This window comes from Bombyx mandarina, chromosome 12, assembly GCF_030267445.1.
Source record: "Bombyx mandarina strain Sakado chromosome 12, ASM3026744v2".
Lineage (NCBI taxonomy): Eukaryota > Metazoa > Arthropoda > Insecta > Lepidoptera > Bombycidae > Bombyx > Bombyx mandarina.
The window spans coordinates 3,094,628-3,115,120 of record NC_143219.1 but is presented as its reverse complement, the minus strand read 5'-3'; the positions used below and the strand labels follow the sequence as shown (position 1 = coordinate 3,115,120).

At 42.9% G+C, this 20,493-nt stretch overlaps 1 protein-coding gene across 3 annotated transcripts in view; it reads left to right on the top strand.

Annotated features, from left to right (window-relative positions):
- The window catches only part of fusl (transmembrane protein fuseless), a 29,232-nt gene that overhangs the window by 3,864 nt on the left and 4,875 nt on the right, over nt 1-20,493 (top strand). For 2 of the 3 annotated variants that reach the window (XM_089731814.1, XM_089731813.1), the window contains exons 3-6: nt 421-574; nt 3,156-3,353; nt 5,745-5,892; nt 14,196-14,348. In XM_089731814.1, coding sequence (XP_089587940.1) covers nt 421-574; nt 3,156-3,353; nt 5,745-5,892; nt 14,196-14,348 — 653 coding nt within the window. Of the gene's footprint in view, nt 1-420; nt 575-3,155; nt 3,354-5,744; nt 5,893-6,277; nt 6,945-14,195; nt 14,349-20,493 lie in introns of those variants that run through there. The other variant, XM_028174531.2, reaches the window with a different exon arrangement.

Here is a 20,493-nt window from a genome sequence, read left to right as displayed (position 1 = left end):
AATCCACCGTGCGGTCTTGTATCCTCAATCATGCCTTGCACCACAAGGCGCTTCATTGAGGGCACCCCGTCGGGACACAAGTCCAAAGAAAGTGAGAATGCGACCCTGACCTGACAATACCGGCAATTTAATTATATTATTTATTTATTTTTATTTATTTTTTGCTTAGATGGGTGGACGAGCTCACAGCCCACCTGGTGTTAAGCGTTTACTGGAGCCCATAGACATCTACAATGTAAATGCGCCACCCACCTTGAGATATAAGTTCTAAGGTCTCAGTATAGTTACAACGGCTGCCCCTACCCTTCAAACCGAAACGCATTACTGCTTTACGGCATAAATAGGCGGGGTGGTGGTACCTACCCGCGCGGACTCACAAGAGGCCCTACCACTTATTAATTGTAAATTGTGTTGTTTCAGGAGACATTGTGTTTAGCACTTTCGTGGTTGCGCCCTTAGTGGCGTCTGTGTGGCGTGGCACGTGGCAAATAATGGACATCTACGGAAACTACTTCCCGTTCGCTGAATCATACTTCATGGGAATGATCGTTCATATATCCTTCGCGTTCTTAAGGTGATCAAAAGACACGACGGCCTAACTCAGAATTAGCCATCGTGTTATTAAGATTCGAATCTGTGGCGGTCGATATTGAACGACTTTGAATTGATTAATTAGTACTAGAAAACGGAGACTTAGAACTTATGTCTGAAGGTGGATGGTGGCATTGACGTTGTTTACGAGCCCCGGTAACCACTTCAGACCAGGCGGACCGTGAGCTCGTTCATCCGTCTAAGCAATAAAAACAGAGATATGTTTTTTAACACACAGTCTATATGAATATATGTAAGCCTGTATTTCTTTCAATAAGAGACTGAAATGTTCTGAACTACTTCCAGCCGATACTAAGTTGCCTCTGCGAAGTTTTTTTTATTGCTTATATGTGTGGACGAGCTCACAGCCCACCTGGTGTTAAGTGGTTACTGGAGCCCATAGACATCTACAACGTAAATGCGCCACACACCTTGAGATATAAGTTCTAAGGTCTCAGTATTGTCACAGCGGCTGCCCCACCCTTCAAACCGAAACGCATTACTGCTTCACGGCAGAAATAGGCGGGGCGATGGTACCTACCCGAGCAAACTCACAAGAGGTCCTATCACCAGTAATTACGCAAATTATAATTTTGCGGGTTTGATTTTTATTACACGATGTTATTCCTTCACCATGGAAGTCCGTCGTGAACATTTGTTAAGTACGTATTTCATTAGAAAGATTGGCACCCGCCTGCTGGATTCGAACACCGGTGCATCGCTTGATACGAATGCACCGGACGTCTTATCTTTTAGGCCACGACGACTTCCAAAGTCGCATGTGCTAACGGCGTGAATTCACTTAACTTGTTAACTTAACAGTTCTCTTGGGTCAATAATGGTTTTGGCCCAGACCAGTCTGTGCTCGTCTCTTCTGTCTCGTAAAATATATAGCAGATGTTGCACTGCTATTGGAAATACACGGAGATGTACTCCCTACCATACTCCCGGTTTCTGCGGCGAAGCTGTCGTGCGTGCAGGCTCCCTTGAGATTTGCACCTCATGTTTCAAGGTGGAATCGTTTATTTACGATGTTTCAATAATCACCAAGGGATCGTGAGCTCCATCAATGCAATACAATTATAGAAAACCTTCAAACATGATTGACTGAATCAGAAAAAACACCCTTTACGCTAGGTTTTGTTATACTGCATTCATTATAAGCCCACAAAGGTTCCCAGTTATGACGCATACCCGATTCTGTAGACCGAATGGTAAACAGTCGACGTCGCCCTAAACAGGTCATTACGGATCCTCCCGACCCTTTAACGGTATTTTTAGGTATCTCAAGCACTAGTCACCGACCTTCCCGAATCTGTCGCTTGCAACGAAAGGCTCCACGAGTAAATTAACCCATAGACACAGTCCATTCAGTTTCTCGCCGGATCTTCTGAGTGGGTCGCGTTTCCGATTCGGTGGTAGATTCTGCGAAGCACTGCTATTGTTAGGACAATTGTAAGCACTTCCGGTTTGAGCCCCGTGTGCTCACCTACACGTCAAAGCGAAGCTGAAATAGCCTCTCAAGACTATCAGCATAGGTAGGGAACAAAAAAGTTTAAACGCCTGATGCGACTGAAGATTGTGTGATAATAAACCATTTGCTTTATTTTGGCAAATTCTAAATGCTAAATCTAATTAGATTATGATTAGATATTAACAATTATACTGTTTAACAATATTTTTGGAGAGGCTTCCTTTGATTCAATTGAAAATACATACGAGTATTAGTAGACAGGTATCAATTTGCCGTTGTGCCGATGAGTAGGTTACATAAGATACGAAATTCATTCGGGTGTTTGTCTGTGCGCCTGTACAACAAAATCCCACAAGATGTTCAGAGCCTACATATACATAGGTTTAAAAAAACTATTAAAGAACATCTGTGCAATAAAGCCAATGATTATCTAGAAGATTGCACAAAGTGGGAATGTGTTGCTCGCTCCGGGCATTTCAATATTGCAATAATTGTTACGTTATAATACTCATTGTACAAATTAATATTTAAAAAAAAATCTTTTATTAAAAAAAAAATAATAGGCTCGCTGAGTTTCTTGCCAGTTCTTCTCAGCACGGAGGCTAGTTTTTGTGAATTGGCGGTAGTTCTTTTTGACGTTCAACAAGTATGTACTTTCATTTATGTTGAATAAAAACCTTTTGATTTGATTTGTAATCATTTCAGTTTTCATTATTACAGGCAGATCTATTCGAAAAAATGTAGGTATTATAGCATAAATGCGAGATCGTATTATAGAAGTACTCAGGATTATTTGTTATTACTTTGGAATGAAATCAGCATGGTTGATGTTTTCCATTGCAAATTGTTAGCTTGTGTGAAGCTACCGCTACATTTCGTTTGCCATAGCAAGGCCGGCGGGCTTCGAGCCTCCTGATGTTAAAAGCACCTCACCGAATCTATAGACGCTATATCGTAAATGCTACTGCCATCCCGGAGACATGAGTTGAGATACTCTGACCATCTCCTAGTCAATGATTCGATACAGAAATATTGAAAGAAAAGGGAAATTTCAAATGTTCCTTTGTAACGAAGCCTTTTACAATTTCAGAGCAACGTTTCTGGCCCGATCTGCCGGCGCTTGGAGTGGCGAGAACGGTGGTGTACTCCGGTGGATACGAGAAAGGCTTTTGTCCAAATTATATACTTACATCTTCGTGTTGTCCAACCTCACAATGTGGCGTGGTGGTTGGGGCGTACTGGATATGTTCTTGAGCACTGTTATACCTGATCCTGATGATCCTCATAGGTTAGTTGAAACAGAGCGTTTGTCTTTAAAATGCGATAAGAGATAAACGACCAATGCATACTAACAACAATTTTTATTGATAGCTGGCTTATGGCGGGCCAAAGAGTGCTCGTGGATAGATCGGTCAGGTTACGGACTTTCAAAAATATGTGGATCAATATATGGATACGGAAAAATATATGGATCAGTGGACCATTCTTTAAGTCTGTGACGAGAAAAATTAGACTAGAGGACTCTACGTAATGCGTCATTCTTCGCAGACTGGAAGAATAGCTTTCTACTTGGCTCCATTAACAAATCTTCTGACAGTCCTTCTTCAAAAGAGGCTTGTGGAGAGTATTAGGCGGCAGGCAGCGGCTTGGCTCTGCCCCTGGCATTGCTGAAGTCCATGGACGACGGTAACCACCATCAGGTGGGCCGTATGCTCGTCTGCCTACAAGGGCAATAAAAAAAAAATGTGTCATCTCAGTCAGTAATGCGCAATGGTAGTAGGCCGGAATAGCAAAAGATACCTTCAGCAGTCTCGGTAAACGTTGAAAATGTTCAACTCCCAAATACGACTGTTCATTCGTTGGCGAGTCTTGCTATGCTTTGGCGTTAATTATCTACAAACAACGTGATGTGTGTGCACGAAAAAATAATAAATTTGTTTATAATGGTAGGTGATATTCATAAATACCAATAGTATATGTACGTATATGTTGTATGTAGCGTATGTTAGGGCTCACAAAAATTTATACATATCTAAATATCCCAGGCGGCTGAGATTGTTCTTGAGCTATGCATATAGGTGAGATATATTTTAATTGCTCTGATGGTTAGAACTATCACAAGTGTTAAGTGGTGGGCCGACCAAACTACAGAATTCTTCTTCATAAATACTACTTCTTTTCATCAACCAAACAAGTGCTGCATAATGAATTTATGCATATGAAATATATATATAATGCATATGAAATAATTTTGTAATCAATAAATGTTAGTGAATAATAAGGCTATTTTCACGCCTTTAACAAGTAGTGATTCATAGAGGAAATGTATTTATTGTAAGAAATGCTTGTCAAAGAATGTTTGTTTCATTCTAGCAAAAAAACAAATCATTGATTTAATTTAAAATCAGAAACTTACTTTTTGTATTCAGGCAAAACCGGCCGATCTTTGATTTGACTTTGATCCGAAATCTACCAAACTTCATAGGAACACATGCTGGGCGAATCTAAATTTTTTCTACCTATGCGGATAGCCTTGAGAGGCTATATCACCGTTACCCTAGCGTGTAGGTGAGCTCTTGAGGCTCAAACCCGGAGGTGTTGCTAACACTGGCCCTAGGAAGAGCAGTGCTTCGCAGAATGTACCACCGGTCCGGAAACGCGACCCAGTTAGAAGATACGGCGAGAAACTCAGTGGGCTGTGTCTATGGGTTAGTTTACTCGCTGAATCCATCGCTTGCGACGAAGGGTTCGGTGACGGACGGTAACCGGTGCTTGAGGTACCTAAAAGCACCGTTAATGGATCGAGAGGATCAGTAATGACGTGTTTAGGGCGACGTCCACTATTTACCATTCGGTCCATAGGATCGAGAATGTAATTTCCGGAGGCCACGACAAGAGGGTTTTCTGTGTCGTGTCGCCTTTTCAAGGTAGCGCACTGATGCCGACTGAATATACTTACTGATGGAGTCAAGCTCCAGTTCATCATGAAGATCCACATTTCTTATGAATCACGGTGCTCCGACGGCTATTCTGCAAAAAACGCGATTGAATGATTTGAAGGGGCTTCAAATCAGTGCGGGCCGCATGAGCGAACACTACACTTGTATAGGTCATGAGCGGGCGTATGCAGAATTTGTTGAGTGTCACCTTATTACGAAAAAACAATTTACTTCGCTTTCAAATCATCGGATTGACCAATCTAAAGAATTCCAGAGAATTTTATCGAAATTGATCTAGCCGTTTCGGGATTTATAGTGAAGATATATATAGATATATATTTAATCTCTGTATTGCTTGTATCTTACTACTACATACATATATTTCTATACTAATATATAAATCTACAGTGGTTTTTCGGATGTTCCGTTATAACTACTGAACCATGCATCCGATTGACTTGAAACTTGGTATCCTTGTAGAAAATACATGTACTTAATGAATAGGCTAATATTTATATGAGTGTTGGACTCCCTAATAATAAAGACAATAAATAATAATGTTAATTTTAAATGCCCAGCAAAGCGGGCGAGTACGGCTAGTATATTATATATGTATAATATGGTATATACTTTGTATATACTATATCTGTATCTAATCTTTAGTCAATTGGATCAAAGATTAGACACTCCAATGATATAATAATATTTTACTATTTTAATTAAATCAACTTCACTTTCAGGGCTGTTCTGATAGCAGTTCTCACGTTCATATTCTACCTCTCTGCCGTTCTCTTACGGTCTTCGCGCAACATGCTCGCCTCACCTTTTTTGCTATACACTGACGGGAAGGAAGCGACATACCTCTTCACTACGAGATTCAAGACGATTGTAAGTTTGTCGATACTATATTCTAATTTTTTTTATTGTTTAGGTGGGTGGACGAGCTCACAGCCCACCTGGTGTTAAGTAGTTACTGGAGCCCGTAGACAGCTACAACGTAAATACGCCACCTTGAGTTCTAAGGTCTCAAGTATAGTTACAACCGCTGCCCCAAACCGAAACGCATTACTGCTTCACGGCAGAAATAGGCAGGGTGGTGGTACCTACCCGCGCGGAGTCACAAGAGGTCCTACCGCCACTAAAAATCACCAGTATCTGTTAACAAATCAAAATTGGTTTACCTGTTTTAAAAACAAGAGTGATTTTTCGATACAAACGTAGATACCGCTAGCTGTTTACACTGTGGTGTCGATTAAGCAGAGATCCGTCGGTATCGTAGTAATCGCGGTCGGATCCCGGAGAGCAAACACGCGGCTCCGGTGGTGGGACGCGCTGATAATACAATTAGAGTCGCGCTGGTTGGCGCGGGAGGCAGTACGCCGCACTTGTTAGTGAGTCAGTGAGAGATGCGCGGGAGCACGGCTGGACTCGCTGACACGCTCGCGGGCGGCTCCCGAGCCCACGCCGCGTTACTCGCCGCCGCCGACGTCCTCTTCGCAGCAACAGTGGTCGCGCCTGCCGTAGTCGCCTACTGGAAATCAACATGGATCCTTATGGACTTGTATGTGCTACCCGAGCATCCGATCGCTAGTGCGGCCATCAGCGCTGGTTTCGGTCTTCTCTGTGACTTGACGTTTTGCGCGTTACAATCCGAGTTGGCCAAGCTACTGCAGCCAGAGCGCGGCCGATTGACGTACTACGCGTTGTCGCGTTGTTGCACGTACGTGGCCGCAGTGGGTTGTGTGGGTGCTTGGCGTGGTGTATGGAACCTGTTGAACGAGTGCACGGGCAACAGCGCGCGGACGCTGCTGTCCACGACGGCGGCGGCGACGCTTTCGCTCGCGGCGCTACGCACATTGCGCAACATCAGCGCGGCGCCATTCGCTGTAGCCGTGGATTCACCGCCCGATTACTTCGCGGTTCCGACAATGTTCCGCACGGTTAGTGTGATCTTATTCCTGCCCTGACCTTTCGTTTCCTGTTGTCATCCGATATACACGTGGATTCGTAATTCCCTGCAACGTGACCTTATTGTTAATCATATCTAAATTGATATTTCTTTGTTGTCCTGAGATCTGAAGTTTGTACCTTAGAACGTCCATGTTTGTTTTGTAATATAACGTTATATATGTTGTATAATGTTGACAGTTTCTTTATCCTCAATTTTCGTAAACTGAGTAAAAATACTAAGCACGTAATAAATTTTATAGTTTTTTGTCTCTTAACATAAAACAGATAAATTTCCTAAATTTCTCTTATTCTTTACAGCTTCATTTTCGTCAAATCTTTCTCCAATTCCCTATTTCTTCTTAGAAAATTGCTTACCTGGTACCTTTGGTATTTTTCCCTACCTAATCTTTGGCAGCCTAAGGAGCTATACTAACTACTGAGGGTCAGTAGGTGAACTAACGAGCTTAAACTGAGAAAATTGCTAACATGAACCCTAGCAAGAGTAGTGCTTCACTAAATCTGGTTACTACTAGTCTAATTACTAGTGGTAGGACCTCTTGTGAGTCCGCGCGGGTGGGTACCACCACCCTTCCTATTTCTGCCGTGAAGTAGTAATGCGTTTCGGTTTGAAGGGTGGGGCAGCCGTTGTAACTATACCTGAGACCTTAGAACTTATATCTCAAGGTGGGTGGCGCATTTACGTTGTGTATGTCTATGGACTCCAGTAACCACTTAACACCAGGTGGGCTATGAGCTCGTCCACCCATCTAAGCAATAAAAAAAAAATCTAAATACAACCGGATCGGAATCGCGACCTGCTGAGAAGAGCCGGCGAGAAACTCAGAGGGTTGTGCCTATAGGGGTACTTTAGGGTGATCGACTCGTTTTCGTAGTAGATCCCTTGACTGCTGGAACGAGGGTCCCACATCGACCAGATATTCGCGCAATGAACAAATTTATTTGCTCTTTGTCTGGGTGTTTCGTTATCAATGTATATATTCAAACGTATATAGTATCATATTTATATCAGTCTCTGGTGCATAATTTTAGTTTGGGGCTAGATTATCGTGTGTGATTTGTCTCGGATCACTATAATATTAAAAAAAAAATATGAACCCATATCCGATCGCGACGGGGCAACGCAAAGCCGCCGTCACCCGAAACATGTTTTGTCGGATCCCCCGGATTCACTCTCGGTGCTTTTAGGACCCTCAAGCACCGGCCACCGTCCTCGTCGATTATGACGAAGAGTTCGACGAGCGAACTAAACCATAGACACGGCCCACTGAGCTTATCGCCGGATCTTTTCAGTGGGACGCGACTCCGATCCGGTGGTAGATTCTGCGAAGCACTGCTCTTGCTGGGGCTAGTTTTAGCAAATTCTCTCAGATTGACCCCGTGAGTTCCATCGCCTATCCGTCCGGTCGTACCTGGCATAGCGCCTTAGGCTACTAGCGAATAGGTAGGGAACAAAAAAAAGGGGAACTCCCTTTTAAATTGTGAAAGATTTCACTGCCACTTCAAAATAACAACACAGAATAATACAAATTAGTAATGATCAAAACATTATTGTAAAAAACATTAAGTAAATATAACTTTTTATTACCGTTAAACAAATATTTCTACGTTGTATTGTTTTTATACACTTACATGAATGTCTGAAACCTTACAATAGAACAAACCTGATTATGCGTCACGTCATTAAAGGCTGTTGAAAATACGTAAAATAACTAGATGAGACAATAATACAAACATTTTACCAAAAAAGAAAGCCTACTTCAACTAATTAAAATAAGAACTATGTAATCGAAGTCAATTATATATTATGCATTAATAGGTGTAACTCAAAATCTACCCGTCAAATATTGTTTTGCTAAGATTTTTGGCGTAGTATCCTATCGTGAGCCCGCAAGAGTAAGTAGATACCTCCACCTACCTGTTGCCGTAAAGTAGTAATGCATTGCGGATTGAAGGATGGGGCAGCCGTTGTACTGTAAAACCGAGATTGGGAACTCATATCTCTAGGTATGTGGCGGTATTTACGTTGTTGAGGTACATATATAGACTCCTGCAAACACTTAACACCAGCTGAGCCGTGAGCTTGTTAATCCATCATAGCAAGAAATAAATAACCCGGACCTGACCTTCCGTTTCCAAATAACTCAGTTATTTACTTGATTCACTTATGTAGGCCTAGCAGATATGTCAATTGTATATTTTACTAATAATTTATTGGTAACGTAAGATTTAAAATATTCAAATTCAATTTACGGCTTAACGCGAGACTAGACTAAGACAATAGTTTTTTTTGTATGATTGAAGTATTACTGGTGGCCCGGAGGCCTTTCCAGTTTCACCAGGACAGCCGGGCGATCAAAGGCTCAGCCAGGAGGGGTGGGATTTGCTAACAGCTACCCGAACGCCTCTGAAGGAGACCTAACAGCTCAAGAGCAGCTGCTTCGCGAATGAATTTACTACCGGATCGGAATCGCGACCCGCTGAGAAGATCCGGCGAGAAACTCAGCGGGCTGATTCATGGGTTAGGTTGCACGGCGAACTCTTTGTCGAGTTCGACGAGTACGGTTACCGGGGTCCCTAAGCCTGCTCCTAGTGTTAGAACTAAAGGCGTCTAATGCAAAGGTTATTGGATCTGATGGATCCGTAAGGATGTGTGAGACAATAGTGCGGTAGGTCGCACGATACTAGAATGTCGACAAATAAAACTTTAATCGTCACAACGAAAAAAATAATGTATTTGAAACGTAGGAATTAATAAAATGAAAAAAATAAACGCGAGATCAAACGGCGCTAAAACTTAACAATAGACACAACCCATTGAGATTCTCGCCGGATCTATTCAGTTGCTCACGATTTCGCTCCGGGGGTATATTCAGCAAAGCGCTCCCCTGCTTCGAGCTGAAGTTAATTAGGCCTAGCTAGGTTTAAATACTCTCAGGCTAAGCTTTGTTAACTCGCTTACCAACCCAGAGAAATTAATAAAGCTCCTCGAGGCTATCAGTGAATACAAAATAAAAAAAAATGTGTTTTCGTATTAAATTTTTATACCGCCATCAAAAAGTCATCGCCTACTCGCATAAAATTATTTGTACCATATCATCTATCAGTTAGTTTAGGTTTATCAGTAAATAGTCTCTCAAGTGATCCGATTTCTTATCGTTAACATAGCAAAAGGGAAGCCTGGACATATTGTACATCCCTTTTTTGGTCCTTCGAGCCGAATAAAAAAAGGGAAGTGCGGTGTGCCCATTTGTATCCAGAGTATCCGGTTATTTTTATAAGTTCCAATTTTTTGTGTATGGTTTTTAAATATTTAAACACACGGTCATCTGTTTCGAAACCAGTATTCATACTAAATTATATTGACTTACATTTATATTGACAAATCAATTACAGTCCGAAAATTCAATAATTTCTCTATATGCCTAAGTCTTAATCTTGGTCGTAAATATAAAAAAGGTGGTTAAATATTTTATTTTACAAAAATAAAAGGCCATAAATCTTCCAATCAAACTATAAACTGACTGCTGTGCTGTTTGCACTGAAAACAAATTATAACAAGGTCAAGTTTTTGACAAGCAAATAAATACCTTTTACAAAGGCAACGGATCTAAGAGGTTATCATTTACATCACGATCATTTACAATTGAGTTCCCAGTGATAGGATTTTAAAGCAGACGGCGCTGCAGCTGGCCATCGGCGAGGCCAAGAAGCAGAGCATGAAGACTCTCCTGGAGTCGCTCGACGAAGATCCCTGGGGGCGCCCATACAAGATGGTTCGCAGGAAACTGCAGCCGTGGGCGCTCCCGGTGACCGAGCGGCTCCAGCCTCGGCAGCTGCGGGAAATTGTTGCGGCACTCTTCCCGCCGGCAGCAGGGGGGGACTTTGAGCCCCCCCAGATGGACGCCACGTGGGGCACGCCTCCGCGTCGCCCCAGCGTTCCCGCTGCCGAGGAGCCCCCTCCCTATCACGGGGGCGGAGATCCATGCGGCCGTGTCCAGAATGAGAGCGAAGGACGCGGCCCCCGGCCCTGACGGCGTTCACGGCCGGGTCTGGAGCTTGGCCTTCGAGGCCCTAGGGGACCGGCTCGGGGGGCTTTTCGAAGCGTGCCTCGAGTCGGGACGGTTCCCGTCGAAATGGAAGACGGGCAGACTGGTCCTTCTGCGGAAGGACGGGCGCCCCGCGGACTCACCCGCGGGCTATCGCCCCATCGTGTTGCTGGACGAAGCGGGCAAGATGCTCGAGAGGATCGTCGCGGCCCGCATCGTCCGGCACCTGACCGAGACGGGTCCCGATCTTTCGGCGGAACAGTACGGCTTCAGAGAGGGCCGCTCGACGATAGACGCAATTCTGCGCGTGCGTGCCCTCTCCGACGAAGCCGTATCCCGGGGCGGGGTGGCGATGGCGTTATCCTTAGATGTAAGGAACGCCTTCAACACCCTGCCCTGGTCGGTGATCGCGGGGGCGCTGGAGTATCACGGCGTCCCCGCATACCTCCGCCGACTGATCGGCTCCTACCTCGAGGGCAGGTCGATCCAGTGCATCGGACACGGTGGGGCGATGTACCGCTTCCCCGTCGAGCGCGGTGTTCCGCAGGGGTCTGTCCTGGGCCCCCTGCTGTGGAACATCGGCTACGACTGGGTCCTGCGGGGCGTCGTACGGGGTCCCCTCCCCGGGCTGAGCGTAATTTGTTACGCCGACGACACGTTGGTCGTGGCTCCGGGGAGGGACTACCGGGAGTCTGCCCGTCTGGCGTGCGCAGGCGTGGCACACGTCGTCACAAGGATCCGACGGCTGGGACTCGAGGTGGCGCTCGACAAAACCCAGGCCCTGTTGTTTCACGGGCCGGGACGAGCGCCGCCTCTGGGTGCCCACCTCGTGATCAGAGGCGTCCACGTCGGGGTCGGGGTGACCGGTCTTCGGTACCTCGGCCTTGAACTGGATGGTCGGTGGAACTTCCGCGCTCACTTTGCGAAGTTGGGCCCTCGACTGATGGCGACGGCCGGCTCTTTGAGCCGGCTGCTTCCAAACGTCGGGGGTCCCGATCAGGTGGCGCGCCGCCTCTACATGGGGGTGGTGCGGTCGATGGCACTATACGGGGCTCCCGTATGGTGCCACGCCCTGACCCGCAAGAACGTCGCGGCGCTGCGACGTCCGCAGCGCGCGATCGCGGTCAGGGCGATCCGAGGATACCGCACCGTCTCCTTCGAGGCGGCGTGCTTGCTCGCCGGGGCGCCACCCTGGGACCTGGAGGCGGAGGCGCTCGCTGCCGATTACCGGTGGCGTAGCGACCTTCGCTCTAGGGGGGAAGGGCGCCCCGGCGAAGGAGTAGTTCGAGCGCGGAGGCTCCAATCTCAGCGGTCCGTGCTGGAGGCGTGGTCTCGCCGCTTGGCGGACCCGTCGGCCGGCCTCCGTACCGTCGAGGCGGTCCGCCCGGTTCTCGCGGACTGGGTGGGCCGCGACCGCGGATGCCTCACCTTCCGGCTGACGCAAATGTTGACCGGCCATGGTTGTTTTGGCCGGTACCTTTTCAAAATAGCCGGAAGGGAACCGACGGCGCAGTGCCACCACTGCGCTGACCGCGACGAGTATGACACAGCGGAACATACATTGGCGCGTTGCTCTGGATTCGACGAGCAACGCGCCGCCCTCGTCGCGGTCATAGGAGAGGACCTCTCGATGCCGTGCGTCGTGGCTACGATGCTCGGCAGCGACGCGTCCTGGAAGGCGATGCTCGACTTCTGCGAGTCCACCATTTCGCAGAAGGAGGCGGCGGAGCGAGAGAGGGAGAGCTCTTCCCTTTCCGCACCGATCCGTCGCCGTCGAGCCGGGGGCTGGAGGCGGGAATACGCCCGTACGTCCCGGCCCCTGTAGGTAGCGGCCTCCCCCCGGTGAAGGTCAAAGGGCGACCTGAGGGGGTGAGGCCGCGCGGCGCGCTACCAGCACTCTAGCGCGCTGCCGTGGAGTGAATAGAGCGACCGGTTGACGGTGTATCGCGTCCCGACCCGGCAGGCTGGTTCTGGTCCAGCGGGGTATTCCGGGACACCAGCGGCACCGTCTGGGCGTCCCGACGGGCTGCCGTACCGAGACGGCCGACGTTTCAGAGCCTTCGATTCGCCTCGAAGGCTCCGTCGGCTGGGCGTCCTTGGGGTGAGCCACGCCGTCTGGTTGTAGTGTTGACCGCGGTAGCCCCCCTACCTCATCCGGGTTCTGACCTCGGAGGGGATCGGACGTCGGATGTAAGAGTGCAGGGGAGTCGTTTAGTGGGTGGGTCCTAAAATCCTTGGGCCCGCGGTCTGCTCACAACACCATGCAGATCGTTGAGTCTCACATACCCCGCGCGCCCCTATTGCGCGGGGACCTCGTAGGAGGTTCGGCCCTCTACCCGAAAAAAAAAAAAAAAAAAAAGAAGGATTTTTTTATTGGGCTGCATGTTATATTTGAGGACCTGGGTTAACACTTCATCACACCCTTCAAGTTCTTTTGCTTCAGACGCCTCATGACTAATACACTTACTCACACACCGTATAAATTTGCTATAGCGTTGAGGGATAGGTTCCTATAGACATTTTGGTCTGAGTATCCTACATCCAACTACTTGTGTTCGAGCCGAAGATCTTTTGAAGAATATTCGGGACTGTGCAGGAAAACGATCTATTCTGGACGCGATTTAGGCATGAGTTGTATGATATCATAAAAAACTATTGAAATTGAATGCCTGAGATGTAGTTAGAATGTAGACCAGAATTCAACAACTAGTATAAGGCAAACCAGATGGCCACGGAAGGTGTAGCAGTCCCAATCTCAGATGCTTAAATGGCGTAAAGCAGGACCTACAAAGGAATTGGTGTCAAAAAGTGGAAGGAGAAAGTCATGTAAAGAAGAGTTTGGAGAGACATACTGGACCGGGCTAAGGCCCACAGTAGGCCTAAGATGATGGTGATGATCCAGTTGTGAACCTCTGTAGTCTAATGATAATGATGATGATACCGTGGCTTAATCTCTGGACTTTATTGATATAATATGTACAGAGGCTTATACTTCCTTATTGGCAGTATTATTTCGTAAAAAGATTGTTCACACTTTAATCTGGAACACTATACTTAACCGTGCGGGCCAACAATATGTCCTAATACCAGTTATTACTCAAATAATGTTGTTCTCCTACGTTGGAGACCAACGATTATTATTATTAAGATTATTAAAATTAAAATTTCTTACAGAACAGTAAAGACATGGCGCTCTACGTGTTGGACTGCGTGTTCTCAGTGAGCGTGGTTGGCTCGCTAGTGGTGTTCGTGTGGCGAGGCTCCTGGGCTCTACTGGACATCTTTATCTTACCAGACAACCTAGTTAAATCTTTGTGGATTTCATTGGTAAGTTAGGAGAGGATTTGGCTTGATAAAGTCAGAGTGCCTATAGATATGACACAGCTAATGATGTCCCAATATGAGAAAATTGGTTTGCAATTGGTGAAAATTTTGATTATTTACAATTTTAGGGGGCCTATAAATTATGATAAGCCTTTAAATTATTCTCTTGTAGTTCGATTTGTGTGATTGCTGAAAATCGTAATGCCTAATTTTTTCCCCAACCTATTTGCTGGTAGCCTTAAAAGCTATTCCAGAATAAATCCCCTCATACCTGAAAAAATACGGTATTCCTGACGATTCGTTTACTTTAGTACTCCATTGGTAGGCTTTTTCATTGAAATGATTTATGTACGTTATCCTTTTCGTGAAATTCACGTGCACATTTGAATTATTCCTTTTTCCATTCCGTCAAAAGTCGCTCCGTCAAATTCATCAATATTAAGGAGTATTTCTGTTCTAGTCATATTGACATGTATATTTATATAATATTGACATGTATATACGTGTATAAATGTGTCAATATTTAAATAAACTTCAACAAGACTCAACAGCTTGTTGGATCACTAAAGTGGCGGATTAAAGGCGATTGCATGCAGCAGAGATGCGAATGTTGCGATGGATGTGTGGAGAATGGATAGAATACGGAATGAATATGTTAGAGGAAGTCAGAAAGTGGAAGATGTGACATAGAAGTTGAGAAGTGCGCGTTTGGGTTGGTATGGACATGTGATGAGACGAAATGAAAATAAGGTTGGTAAAAGAATGTTAATTATGCTTATCCTTTAGGCCACGACGACTTTCATGGGTGGTACAAGGTTTCTACATTTAAGGAATGTTTTTAGTATCTAGGCACAAAAAATATCGCTTAGAAACTAATGATTTCTGGGGCCTATTATCCCTATAAAGCCTCAGAAATCCCTAATATTTCAATCTTTGTAAATAACATTACAGTTGTCTTAAGATAAAACGAAATCAGAAATATTATACAAATATAATAACAAAACAAGACTTACAAAGTTTGTTTACATAATTTATACAGATTTTATTTAACAAAAAAAAATCTTATTGCATCATTACTTTTGTATGTTTAGGTATTACATTAATGTTAGTTTATTACATCTTAATTAAATATGTTCTTAGTTTTGACATATTATTTTTGGCTCTGTAATATAAAAATTAGTTTAAGTATCTGTTTCACTAAATTTTCTGACTACAATGAAATCTAGAAATGCTATTTTCCCGCTTGCACGATATACGCTGTATTGAGTCAATGGCCATTGTACATTCGCCACGCAATTGATTCTTCCTCTCAGCAGTCTTGTGTCCCCTCAACACAAGTGCTAGTACGTAGTGTGTATATTAATGTTTGTATTTCAACAGTCATTTTATTACCTTGGACTAGTAACGGTCAGCTGGGTAATTTGGTTATTTCGATTAAGTTGATAACAAAGCAACAAATAAAGATTTTCCGCAAGGCAGTTTCCATTGAATTAATTTTGGGTATATTCTGTAATCACTTTTGTATTTTTTGTATTGTCAGACGTCATTTTGGAGACTTTTTTCTTTATTTTTTAAATTCTTCTAGGAATGTTAGTATCGTCGGTTCTTTGTTAATATCATTAGCAAATAGCTTCTCTGGAATAATCTCTATTTCAAATTCAACAGATTATAAACTTTCAATCTACAAACAGTAAATCTAACACGTCGAAATCTAAATCCATTTTTGGTCAACACACCTCTCAGGACATAAAGTTCCCAACGAAAGAGATTCTTAAAACTAACAGAATTTGTATTTTTTTTTTGTATTTCTTCTTTGGTTTTCTAATTGTGCACCCACAACTTCCTTTCAAGTAATTCAACTCATCAGCTACTAATGTTTCCTGAAACTCTACCCGTTTTTAGTTGATTGAATAATGAGGGATATTTATGGAATTTTACAGCTATTCTTAGTGCTGACCACTTATTAATTACTTCCGCTGATCAAGTCCAATGAAACCACACAGGCTGTTTATTTGCGATTTAGGGCCTTACGAGCTCGCAGTCCAACCCATATAAAATTATTGTAGTCTATATACTCCAATACACATCCAAAACACTTTATTTCTAATTGTCAGATTGCCTTCTAACAAAGGTTTGTCTTGTTTCCTATATTTTTCTATTCGTAGTTTTCCTTCGCCATAGCGGTACAGCTGTTTTCTTCATATCTATTTTCCCCTTGTTCTGTCCGTTCGTCTCGTCCGTTTTTTTATAGATGAAGCACATAGTGATTTCTTTTGACTATTTTCGTATCAGATCATACAACATATCCAGTTCCACTTAAATTAGTTTACTGTACCTATATACCATATGCATATGTAGTATGCGTGGCGAATAGCTATTATTGAACAAAAGATTTTTCATAGATGTCTGCATCTAAGGACATTTTCAAGATATGTTTGCGTACGTACATGTTCCGATCAATAACATTCGGACCATCGACTGTTTTTTTTTTATTGCCCTTGTAGGCAGACGAGCATACGGCCCACCTGATGGTGAGTGGTTACCGTCGCCCATGGACTTCGGCAATGCCAGGGGCAGAGCCAAGCCGCTGCCTACCGCAAATTTGCCAAGAAATGTCTTCACACGCTCGATGGAAGAACTTCTCTTTATCGATTTCCCCAACTCTGCATTGATTTTGCCTTGTAGTCTAATATTTAGGATGCTCCCTCTATTATAATAGAATCTGAGAACTCTTTTATAGATAACTCAATGTTGCTCGTCGTCAATCGTGTGACAATCTCGTTTGGATAGTGGCTATTCTGTTTTTTCCGGTACGAACACATGAACGCCACGCATCAGGACACTGGGCCACAATAGCCCAAGGGTCAAGTAGAAAAAGTTTTATTGATCATATTGTTGATAAGGTTGGTTTACGGGGAAGTTGTAGTAGGATTTGGAGGGAGATTGTGGAGGCGGCCAAGGATGTGCACCAGTAACTCCTCATTAATATTCAAAGTCGAAACTATCGTCATGTAAGATCATCTGGCCTTACTTACTTTACCCTAAAAAACTTATACATCTTACACATGCTAATATGTAAACTCGGTAGACTATTCAATAAGCTACCCGTAATCACCGAAATATGGGTAACTTATTACCTACATCTGAAGATCGTATCCGTTAAATATTAGTGTGTGTAATATACGTAGCCGCGAAAGCTTAAAACGCCTCGTTAATCTTCGTTATTTACATCTTTGGATCCGGATTAGATCGGTGCGAAAGTAAAGACCATTTGAAAGTACCTATGTCTTCTGAATCCGCATCTTCGTATCTGAAGGTCGTGTTTTGTTCGGTGACGTTTACCATTGCACAACTCCTCTCCACTTGTCTCTATCTTTGGTAGTCGGTATCCGCAAACGGATTCCCCAGCGCTAAAAAAATAAAACCACCACCACCCTGCCTATTTCTGCCGTTATATAATTATGCGTTTCCGTTTGAAAAATAACTTGTATTATAAAATAGAAATTTAGAACTCACGTCTCATGGTGAGTGACAGCATTTCGGTTGGTTGATATGATTACCGAAGCCTGCAGATCAGACTTCGGTCATCACTTTAATAACCACCAGGTAGACCGTCAGTTCTTTTACACATCTAAGCCATATAGCTGAGAAGGCCGGAATTTTGAGGTATAAAGTCGAAGTATTAGTTAATGGAAACTCATTAGAACTTTGAGATAGAAATAGGCGGGGTGTTATTATGATTACCGGACCAGCGCTGCCAGGCAGGTTGTGAGATTCTTTAACATCAATAAAAAATACTACTGAGCATTATTATGATCAATTCATCCAAGTTGATGTGTCTCGATAATTTGGTGCAATGTACCTAATGTTGGTACGTGCGTTATTTTTCCGTTTATTTTCCCGTAATTTACTGTCACAACCGAAGATCCTGTGCATCTATGCATGCTATACATCTATCCTATACTATAAATACAACCAGTTTTATGTATAGATCCTTGTCTAGCTCAACGTTTTCTTATGTGCCTTTAACATTATCCGCTTCAGATATTTCTTTAGTATTACGTAGGCTAATATTATCTATTGAAGCCAGCACAAAATTTTCCATTTCCAAATAAAGAGCGCGTGAATACTTTCCTTAAATTAAATCAATACTTTCATATAAAGGACGGCGCACATGCGGCGCCTCTCTAATCTTTGACAAATACAACCCTAGTTCATATCACCTATTGTATGTACAATGGCTCCTTCGTAATATGTCATTCTTAGGTAATATAATATTATCTTATCATTCAGAGGGGTGAACAAAGGACAGCAATCAACAGATTACGATTTATTTATAGGGTACATTTTAGCAGCCTCTTAATTATATATAGCAGAGTACTGAAAAAAATTATTTGATTTTGTGCTCAAATTATTTAAAGGTGAACTGTGATTTATATTTACACATTCATTATCTATATATATACAGATGAATAAGCGTAAAGTATGTACGTGCATAATCTCAGAACGCCGCCGCGCCGGCCACAAATTGGATAATTCTTTTTTTTTGTTCGTTATAGCAAGGTTTGTGTACAAAAAAAAAGTAAAAATCGATCAGTTAACTAAAGGTTTTTATTAATTAAGATTTCGGTGACAAGGGCGCATCCACACCCAAACCTATTAAAAAATATATATAGGTATACTATACGAAGTTTGTCGGGTCAGCTAGTATTTTATAAATATGTGAATCTGCCGAGCGTCTCAGCCGTTTCGGATATTATCACGGAATTCAAATCAAATAAAAAAAAAATTATTCAACATACTTGTACACTACCGCCAATTCACAAAAAGTAGCCTCCGTCCTGAGAAGAACTGCCAAGAAACTCAGCGGGCATGTCTTTTTTTTTAAATATTAGATTTTTTTTAAGTATTCATTCATAAATATTCGTCCATTGTAACAGTGTAAAGCTATTTACAGTAGGTATAAAAGATTTTTGACACAACGAAATTGTAGCATTAATAGTGGAGTTTGAAACGATCAACAATGATGTGAAATGCGTAAGTGCTTTAAATTTTTTTTATATACGAATAATTTTATTTATTTATTTATTTATTTATTAAGTTGCACCAACAAAGTGATCATCAATACAAAACATTGACAAATTGACAAAAGTTCATGGCAGATGTCACCTCAATTATAGAAGTATTATTATAATTTATTATATATATATATTATAATTTCTGGAAGTGTTGCCATAGTACCTACAATATTATATAAAGAACAAAAAAAAGGTAATGATTATACAATAATAATGGTATTTATTATGAGAATGTTTCTCACAATAACCTAATCACTAGTGGATTTTGTCGGAAGTCTCGCGAGCAACGTTAACCTATTTTTTGTTACGTATTTAAAAATATATTGTATAATTAAAAAGAGTTTAATAAGCAAGTCGTCGTGGCCTAAAGGATAAGACGTCCGGTGCATTCGTATGTAGCGATGCACCTTTGTTCGAATCCCGCAGGTGGGTACCAATTTTTCTAATGAAATACGTACTTAACAAATGTTCACGATTGATTTCCACAATGAAGGAATAACATCGTGTAATAAAAATCAAATCCGCAAAATTATAATTTGCGTAATTACTGGTGGTAGGACTTCTTGTGAGTCCGGGCGGGTGGGTACCACCACCTTGCCTATTTCTGCCGTGAAGCAGTAATGCGTTTCGGTTTGAAGGGTGGGGCAGCCGTTGTAACTATACTGAGACCTTAGAGCTTATATCTCAAGGTGGGTGACGCATTTACGTTGTAGATGTCTATGGTCTATCAGGTGGGCTGTGAGCTCGTCCAACCATCTAAGCAATAAAAAAAAAGCACATGAAGCGCTTAAACTTGTGCTATTAATTTAACAGCTGCTTTTCGAAATGAGAGATCTGGAAATAGTAAGAGAAAGAGGCGAACGTTTGCTATTACTCGTACAAATAATAACAGAGACGTACAATAGTATGTGTAGTGACACTAGATAATTTTGAAAGCGTCGATTATCTGAATAATGCAGTAGTTTATAAATAAACGTCACAAACATGATAAGGGAAGTATAAAGACAATCGGAATGTCTACATTAAGTCTATTGTGAACTAATTGTTTACGTTATAACAAAATAATATTA